The 10,188-nt window shown below is 41.1% G+C and overlaps 1 protein-coding gene across 1 annotated transcript; it reads left to right on the top strand.

The window, feature by feature from the left end:
- Positions 1-685: 685 nt before the first annotated feature.
- On the top strand, positions 686-9,164 carry LOC100982584 (uncharacterized protein KIAA0087; the record flags this gene model as incomplete). Its single annotated transcript, XM_003807914.5, has 2 exons — positions 686-912; positions 2,294-9,164. Coding segments are annotated over 2 exons (495 nt in total), but the record flags the coding sequence as incomplete, so codon positions are not given.
- Positions 9,165-10,188: the final 1,024 nt, after the last annotated feature.

The raw sequence follows: 10,188 nt of genomic DNA, 5'->3' as shown, positions 1-10,188 counted from the left end.
ACATGGGAAGATGACACTAAAATGTTAATAGTGGTGAGTGATAGATGATAGATTTCTCTCTCTCTCTCTCCCCCTCTCTCTCTTTTAAGCTGTATTTTACAAATTTCCTGCAATTCACATGTATTACTTTTGATATAAGCAAAAATTATTTTAAAAGTGGTTATTTTTTAAAATATGGCATTAAGTCCAATTTAAAAGGTAGTGAGAAAATGTTGGGTCAGCTTCTGTAGTCTTAATTCTGGTACCCTTTCAGAGAGGGTCAGTACTCCACGTCTTTGTTCTTTTGCAAAACTTTATTTGAAGGCTTTCATCAACTGGTCATTCGACATGCACTTAAACAGGAACCCAGGTAATAAATCCTGCCTTGAGTTTGTTCCAGGAAGCAGTGCGGCTTGACACAAAGGATGTGCATGCTTTATGTTGTCAGATGATATAAACTGTGTTGCCCCAGATTCTGCCTTTTGCCTTAGCTCAGAGCCACCTGGCTGTTTTAATCATCTCATCTCAGATGCCTGGCAACATCTAATTCCTCAGCTCCTTTTCAGTAATTTCAGTTCTATTTTCTTACTCTATCATTCTGGTGTTTTCATTGCATTTTCTTATAAAAGAGATCCAGATTTATTTTGGAAATAGATTTGAATGACGAAAACATCCTATAGAAGCAAATCCCAAACAAATATAAATATTTGACCATGATTATGCAAAGAAAGCTCCTGCTTCCTCCTCTGTGTCACAGAGACCCTCGGGAGGAACTCCAGGGAGAATGGAAGCTTGGGAGTCATCCCAACCCTTGCTCAGGTGCGAAATCCCCTGCCCTCTGCCTGGCACTGATAGGGACGGATCAGTTTCTCTGCCTGGAGAGGCAGCCTCCTGTGACCTGGATACATTGGAGCCTGAACACGGGAACAGAAGGTATCGTCCCTCCTTCCTTAGTGGTCTCCGGGTGCCCTTCTGGGGAGGATTGGCTCTTCTGGGCTTCTTCATGCACATGATTCCTAGTCATGGCTTCAGCCCCTTTAGTTCACTGGGTCCTTATTCCGTGTTTTCCTGTGCCCAGCTGTGAGGCTAGAAAACGGAGAGGAGAAGGAAGAAGGGGACAGGGATGGTGTGGTGGTTGGTAGAAGAGAAAGAAAGATACAGACAGACAGACAGAGAAACAAAACAGACCCTCAGACACTGAACATGTTTAATTAAACCGACTTTATCCAGTTGCAGTTGAAACCAGGGTGGAAATAATTGATATTCCTTGTATTGTTTTAGGTGAAAATGGTAGAAATAAATGGAACTGTCAAGGTTGTAAACCTTCCCATGTTCATTATAAATAAAGAATTTGGAAATGAACAGTAGTAAACAGATAGGGGTTCCAAGATGTCTTTTTCTTCCCCCAAGGCAATGTCCCCATGGAACTTAGCATCAAGACACCCTGTTTTCTGTCCTGACGGTTACTCCATTTTCTCCTCCCTTGAAAAGGGTTGCCCAGAGCACCCCCAACCCACTCCAAGGCCAGACCTATCCCAGCCTGAACTTCTTCATAGACCTGTTATCATCCCTCACTCACCTTCAAAGCCTCCCACTCACCAGTTCTTCTTCCTAGTCCTGGGAAAATTCCTTCTCCAGAAGCTGCCTGTGCATTCACCAATCTAGCCCCCTTAATGACCCTTTGAGGCAGACACTTTATCCCCATTTCACAGAAGTGGAAACTAAGCCTCGTAGAAGGTGAGTAACTCAACCCAGGTCACACAGCTCGAGCTAAGGTTCAGGCCACTCAGCTGACTCCAGTACTGTGTGCCACCCTGCTCCTTACTGCTTTCCTCTGAAACCTCAGGGATTGTCTGGCTCAATGTATACCTGGGGAAGACGAGAAAACTGAGGCCTAGAGAGGTGAAATGGCTTGCCCAAGACCACTCCAAATATCCCACCTATCCTTGGCCCCTTTCCACTCCACCATGCAGCATAGCTCATTATATTCAAATACTTTAGCTAATATGTTCAGATGCTAAAAACCTGCCCCTAAACTTACTGCAAACATTTTCCAAGAGAAAGCAGCTTAGTTTCAACCTCTTTCCACATCCTTTTTAAAAATCAGAAGTCTCTAATACAGCTGTGATTTTGTTCATCTCCTGTCATTCCCTCTCTCTGCCCTCAGATGGGGTGCCAATGTGTGACAACGTGGCTCTAAAATGGGCCAGCAGGAGGGGGAAAATGGTTGGAAAAGACAGAAAGAGAACAAGCTCTCTCTCTTGCTCACTCTCACTCTCTCTTTCTCTTCCTTTCCACCCCGTGGTCCTCCCAGGGTCTCTGGGAATCCAATCTCAGTCTGTTGGGCTTACAAAGTGACCAAAGTCAAATGCTGGTCTGTGAGAGAAAGAGGAGGCAGACACATCGGGGGACGGAGAAGTACTTTGAAGCATGCCGCTCACCATGGTATGGGGAAGAATTTGGCCACATCCCTGCCAACTGCTGCTTCTCTTGGACTGGGAAAGGGTCAGTTGCTTGTTTCTATCAGATTCATGGACACCACCAAGAAAAGAGGCCAGTCTGAGACATTTAATATTTGTTGAAACACAGAGGTTTAACTGATCATTGAGGTACACAGGGTGATAGGAAGAGTATGAACTTGAGAATCTGAGGATTTTGTTTAAAGTTAGGACTAGGCTACTGACTACCTACCCTGCTAATTGTCTTGGGGAAGTTATTTAACCTCTCTGAACCTCAGCTTCTCATCCACAAAATAGGACACTAGCACACAGTGGGCTATCTATATATATATTTATTGAATTGAAATGGGAGTATTCAAAATTATTTGGGTTGCTGGCTTAAAATAAGCAGAATAATTCAATTCCTGTTCATCTGGAATCTAATTGTCCAATTTGGAGTTTCAGATGTAACAAAGATCCTAATGACCTAATATTATTGGGGTAATCCTAAAATTTATTAGGTGATCTGCAAGTTCCATGATGATTGTATACTGGAGGAAATGCACAATGCACACAGACCTTCCTAAGAGTAAAAGACTGATGTGAATTTGCAGCACTACTTAATTATGAGTAATTGTTGCATGAACACACACACAAACACACACCCACAGAACTCACACTATAAGATAGGAGGGGCAAATAATGACATTTGACAAAAATGAGCTCTTGCAGAGCTCAACGAGTCTAAGTTTCCTCCCTAATATCTTAACAGGCTACAGTATACACAGGCTTTTAAGTAATGTACTTGTTATCCAAACACTAGCAGACATTTAACTGGAATCCAGGAGCATTTTGTCAAGAAGGAAAAGAACTAACCAAAGAAAAAGAAAAGTAGAGAGTTTCCCAGCTGTTTTACCACATCACAACTTCAAAAAAACCAAGCCTGTCCTTGCCTTGTCCCTGATGGCTCTGCCAGCAGAGTGAATGAATTGGAGCAGATTTAGGTTTTAAAATGCCTCCTAATATCATTTGGGCAAATTAGCTTACATGGCTGGACATTGTGCTCCCAGCCACAGAGAATGTTCTTTTCCTGTTGGAAGCTCTGACAGCCACTGCCACGGTGAAATATCAGGAGCCTCCTAACATTTTTCTTGATTTCTTTAAGAGTGAACATTAGACATATTAAAAACAACAACCCAATCATTAAGCCCTGTGAGGTTTTCCTAGGAGCCAGCTCTATCGCTTTAATCAGATTATGGACAACTCATTCTCATCCCAGCCATTTATCTTCTTTGTTTACACACACACCAAGTGGCATTCTTCTTAGCATCAAAAAATAGTAATCAAAATTGAGAACAACAAAAGACCTTTCATTATTTACAGTGTTAAGTAACATCTATTTGCCTTCATTAGTTTCTAAACAACGAAGTACACTGGTTCTGATTAAAGCTGGCATGTGTTAATTATATCCGAGGTCTGGGATTGTTTTGTCTACAATAAAGGATTGCTGAAAGCTGAAATTTGAGGCGCCCAGACCCCAAAAGTCACCTGCCTCTATGTGTTTCCTCAGTGAGAGTTTCCAGCCTGAGAATGGCAGAAGCGGATGTGAGCTTGTCACAGAAAGTTTTTTTTGCTTTGTTTTGTTTTGTTTGGTTTTTAAGCCCTCGGTTTTATTGCCCATTTTATGGGCTGGAGTTAAATGGCAGTACAATGCAGTTTGCTCTCTTACTGCTCAGCACTAACAGCCATGATGAGCCATAATTAGAAGTAAAACCACCACATAAATAACATGGTAGAAAAATTGCCACAGTGAGAAGCCAGACTTTGGCGACGGGAAACTTCAGCGGGTCCTGAGTATCCATCATACTTAAGGGGCACCGCGTATTTTAGCCCATATTTGTCTTACTAAAGCCAAAATGGGAGCCATTTAGACTTTCGAACAAGCTTTTAAAAATAGAGAACGTAGGCTTAAACAGACTGTCTGCTGCTAAGTGTGATGAAGAAACCTGTCACCTGGAGGCCACGACAGCTGGATGGGCTGGGAGGGAGAGCCCTGGGAGCCCAGGGGTGAGGAAGGGAAGATAAACAGGAGAGGAAGAGGAGGCCTGGACTCTCCACAACAGCAAGGTCTAGACATTTCACTGCAAAGCCTAAGAGTCGGCACACCGTTGAGCACAGCAGCTTAGACTTCCGCCGGGGAACGTGTGAGGCTGGGACGCCTTGCAGATTTTGCTTTCATGACCTGTACTCAGCGATGAAGTGGGAGCAGGTAGACTAGTTTTTTTTTTTTTTCTCTTTAATGGAGTCTCATTCTGTCGCCCAGGCTGGAGTGCAGTGGCGTGATCTCGGTTCACTGCAACCTCTGCCACCCATGTTCAAGCGATTCTCCTGCCTCAGCCCCCTGAGTAGCTGGGATTACAGGTGCCTGCCACTGCGTCTGGCTAATTTTTGTATTTTTAGTAGAGATGGGGTTTCACCATCTTGGCCAGGCTGGTCTTGAACTCCTGACCTTGTGGTCCACCCGCCTCGGCCTCCCAAAATGCTGGGATTACATGCATGAGCCACGCGCCCAGCCTAGACTAGCATTTTTGAGTACCCACTATCTCCTTGGCATTTTACTTCAATTTTAATTCTCATAACAGCCTTAGGACGCCAATGAAAAGGAAGAGAAAATAAATTGTGTTCTGTGCCTGAAAATGGCCTTAAAGAAACAAGGACCAACAGCTGGAGCAGAGTGGGGCTGCCCATACACAAAGAGACAACAAGTAGGAATTAAGATAAGGCATATCACGTGGATGCCATAGAACTATCACAGCAATTTCTTTTTTCCCCAAGTCAGCCTCTCTTGTACAGGGGATTAGAAAACAAACCCAAGAGAATAAACTTGAAATGGAAGGAACGTGCTTTGTAGTCGAGTGTTTTTCAAAGCCTGCATCATTTTAAAAACTGATTTAAGTATATTCATTTGCTTTCTAAAATAAGTCATATGTATGTTTCTACTGATCAGCCAGAATAGTTAAGGTCTGATCTTCATATGGAATGAAAGGGGACATTCTTTGGATATTCTGGAAGTCCACACGTGTTCTTTACAGAGTTTGGTTTGCTTTCTCCGTTTCTTCCTTCCTTTGCAAAATCAAACAAACAGGAATAAAAACCAAACCAAAACAAAATTAATGAAAACCCCTGTGTTGAGGACTTTGTTTTGTTTTAAATGTGTCTGGTATTAAGCAGTATGTTTAGTGAAATGACTTTAAACTTAAGTAGGAAATACAGCTCCATTTCACACGTGGATTTTGTCTGCATTTACATCTCTGCAGGCCTCACAAGCCGTGACACCAGACATTTTTTTAATTAAGATATGAAGTGCTCATTTTTTTTTTTGTGGACCTGCTGTATCCTAACAAATTTACTACACGTCTCAGAAAACACATAGCTTTGCCAAAGTTGGTGAGTAGCCCAGCATGGTTTATCTCCAGCCCACAGCTCTTTCCCTGAATTCAATACTGCAGGCACAATTTAATGCAAACCCAATTTATGACTTAATGCTCTAGGGACCGTAGTGGGAGATTGTTACATTATTCTTTTCTAATCCTATTTGTGTTTTAATTTGCTAAGTCTGTAATGAGGTGCATGCCTTGAATATTCAAGATCTTTCACATTGCTTTTGACTTTGTTTAATATAATAGATTTTACAGTTTGCATTAAATACCCAGGTGCTTCGGTCAGTATTATCTCTTTATTTTCTCAACTAGAGTGAATAAAATTACACGATGAAAGTAACTGTGTGCATGTTTCCTTGTTTATTGTAATGGTTTATTTCCTATTATAATTCTTGATTCAAATTATGTCTAGTTCTCCAAAAGTCAATTCTCCATGGACTCTTACTTCCCCTTTCCAAACAATTGTTAGCTTCCAAAGAGAATGGAGTCTTGGCTGACAACTGATTAGTTAAATAATAATAAAACAAGTTTTCTAGTCTCATTTATGATACTTTAATTGCACAGAAAGGGAGAAAGTGAGGAAGATAGGAAGGAAGGGAGGGAGTAATGGAGGGAGGGAGGGGAAGGGAAGGGAAGGTGCTGTGTCACTATATGCTGCTATTTGATTTCTGGTGTTGGGCTGAAATGTAGCATCCCTAATCAGAGCTGCTACATCACCCAACTCCACAGTGTGTCATTTGGTGTCCATAACTGTGTTATAGCCAATTATAGCTAAATTCTCTGTTCTGTATGCATAATCAAAGGGCGTCTGGAATGCATTTTGCTATTTTCTGAATGCTATTATTGCAGACATGTTTATTACATTCAGAAGATGGCTTTCTGAAATTACATTGGAATTGTATGACCCACCTGCCATTTACAAACAAAAGGACCTAAACATTTCTTAACAAGAAGAAAGTTCATTTAGCTCTTTCTTGGTAACTTTTCTCATGTTATTTTTTTTTCGTAGCTATATCTTTAAGACTCATTGCCCAAGCCCCTACGTATTTATAAAAATATCTAAGCTCTCCAGTTAATGTTTAATAACCCAGCAGGTCAAAAAGGGGTTGCAAACCCCTTTTTGACTCCTGTGGTGAGTGCTGGCTACAATTTTCATTGTGAATTTTTTTTTCAAACTACGAAAAAAGGGATTGTAAAATGGATCCCAAATTATAACAATTTGATAGCCCTGAAATAGTTCATTTAGGTTGCCTTTCAAAAGAAAGAATTTTCAGGTTATGTCTTTAAATTTTTTGCGGGGGTGCATTTTAAGAGGAAAGTGAGTGGTGTTAGAAAGACACATGATACCTATTTGAAAACATAGCATCTCATCATTAATTATTAAAGGAGAAGTGAAAGTGTTTCTAAACCAAATGCTTTCTTTTTCCCTTCTACTGAAGTTTACTTCTCTCATATTTTCCCCCCAAGCTTACTTTATTACTGGTATTTGCCTTGCAGAGCCAGGGGATATTACTACCTTTTTTTTGCTATTTTTACAGGACCCAACAAAGTGCTTTTAAAATATATAACCACTTAATTCAAGTCAAGCTTCTTCAATACTCCTTTCATTCAAGCCCTTTCTAATTTGTTTTCCTCCAGCCAGGAGCCTGCAGAAGACACTGTGATTTATGTTTTCATTTATTTATTTTATTTGGGCTTTTCATTTAAGAAAAGAAATTCTGCACAACCCCCACCACCCTCCATTCTCCCTCATCTCACTCCACCCCTGCCCCCACTTCTGTATTTGGACGATTAAGACTCTCAAGCCAGACTTCAGAGTTTTAAAGTCATGTCTTGAGAGCTTTGACCACAGACTGGATGAGGCTTGGTCTGGGCTTCTTACACCACTCCGAGTGGTATCAACCCAGTGCTTTAGATTCAGATCGTCTTGAGGGCAGCGCCTTTATCTTTGTCTTCCTTTATCACTTCACACCCTGCTCAGTAAAGAGCATCCAGTATACAGCCTCAGAGGAATTCAGCCTTTTCCCAAAGATGAAAGATGCTACGCAGTGGAGTTTAAATTCCCACAAAGAGATGATTAAAGATGTGTGTTTGGCAACAGACAGGATCTGTTTCCCTGTACACATTAAGGTATTGTTTTTGTTTGGGAGCTGGGGGAAAGGAGATGGAGGAAATCTCTGCATGACATGTAAGAGCTTGGGCTTGGGAGTCCAGCAGCCATGGGTAGAGTCTTGGTTCTGCTACCTCATTAGTGACTTTGAGTGAGTTACTCCTGCTACTTACATGGATTCATCCATACACTCAGTCTGTCAGCAAATAGTTATTAGGCACCAACTGTATATCAGGCGCCGAGTGGGTAGCAGGTATGGACATAGACATGATTCCTGTCCATACTGACCTGGTGGGGTAAACAGTCAGACAAGCATTTACAAAAAAGCATGACAGGCATGAGAACAGGGGAAGCCAGGGAAGCTACAGAAGCCCTCTCCCAAAAAAGTGATATATAAGTGACATGAGATCAGTTTCCTCAAGTATAGAATAGGGGTTAATATAATGCCTGCCTCATAGAGTCCATATGAGAATAAGGAAGATAATGCACAAGTAGGGCTTTGCATTGCTACCCTCATAAAGTAAAAAACTCAGGAAAAAAATCAGTAAAGCAATTATTGTCATTATTGCTAAGTACCATCCTGGGATTCCTAAAGAAATTAATATTAGAGAATCATGACATTTTACCTGCAAGAATATGCAAGCTTCACCCTGTAGTTCTAATTCTTTTTTTATAGAGAGAACTAAACAATAATACTGTCTGCAGAACATTAAATTTGAAGATAAACAAGCTAAAGTGAATAGGCACTCTCAAGTAAAAATTGCTAGCAATGGAGTCTTGGAGTAACTACTACTCTAAGGCAGAAATGGATCAAACAACTCAATTCTGTCCACTTCAAAAGAGGACTCATTTTCTCACTAAGTCCTGGACATCCCCAGCAGAGGAATCCTTCCCCAAAGCACTCTTACCAGTGTATTAAAGGTAATAAAACTTACTCTCATTTAAACATAGCCAAGAAGCATTTTTAAATGAATATTTATATATTTGGAATCATATTTGCTCATTGTAACTTCAGAAATGCATTCCCTCAGAAACAAACCTTGGCTCCACCTATAATCAAACAAGGGAGACCAAGGTTCATTCCAGGAAATGCAATGCCTTGGTGGATAAAGAGTGGATAATGGAATTCTCCAACATAACTCCTGAAAATAATGAGATAATCAAATGTTAATGCTCATAATCTTTGAATAACTTGCATAAATATCACAAATATTGGGGGGAAAGTACCTTAGGTGAGCTGTGGCAGAATTCCTCTTAGGGGAGAGAACTGCCTTCATCTTAGCAAATACTTAGACCATTTTGATGGCGTTTAGATGTAGTCCAAGACAGAGGTAAATTGCTCTGCATGATAACGTTGGAGGAATTTCGAGGTTCTGGGATCAGCCTGAAAAACAGATAAAGGAGAGGAGAGTTTTGACAGACAGACGAGCCGCTAGTCAGTGGTTGGGAGACATTTAGGAAGAAAGCTGACAGAGAGGTTTACATAAGCATGGGCATGTTAGAGGAACTATTATAAAAAATGATGTCCAACATTCAATTCTTGTAAAGTTGGATTTGTAAATTATTACAAATTTGTAAAGCTGGATTACTACGTACCATCTCCTACGCACACATGGAATTGTTATTATAGGACTGTATACATTGCATTGAGTAGTGATTGGAGGCCCTCAAGGAAACTGGCAGTATCTTGGTGGCCACGGGGCAGAGAAACGAGAACAACCTTGGGGTCCAAGAGAAATAAGAGGTCAGCCAGAACAAGAGGTTGGAGGAAGGGACCATGAAAACATGAGCCCCTGGAAAGTCACAGAAATCATGGGCAAGGTAATGAGAGATTCATACAGCCTATGGACAAAAGAATTTGAGCCAGTCTTACCCAACCTGAGCTATATATCTATATGTAAAATATATTAAGATCTAATCCTCTTTCACTGGAATTTTTTTTTTTTTTTTTTTTTTTGAGACAAGGTCTCATTGTGTTACCCAGGCTGGAGTGCAGTGGCACGATCTTGACTCACTGCAGCCTCGACCTCCCAGGCTCAAGCCATTCTCTCACTGCAGTCTCCCAAATATCTAGAATCACAGGTGCGAACCACCATGCCCAGCTAATTTTAATTTTTTTTTTATGCAGAGATGAGGTCTCGATGTGTTTTCCAATTCCAGGAATTTCCAATAATTCCAGGTCTCAAACTCCTGGGCTCAAGGGACCCGCCCACCCCGGCCT

The sequence above is a fragment of the Pan paniscus genome, chromosome 6 (genome assembly GCF_029289425.2).
Source record: "Pan paniscus chromosome 6, NHGRI_mPanPan1-v2.0_pri, whole genome shotgun sequence".
NCBI lineage: Eukaryota > Metazoa > Chordata > Mammalia > Primates > Hominidae > Pan > Pan paniscus.
The sequence above is the reverse complement of the archived record's forward strand: the minus strand, read 5'-3'. Positions and strand labels throughout refer to the sequence as shown.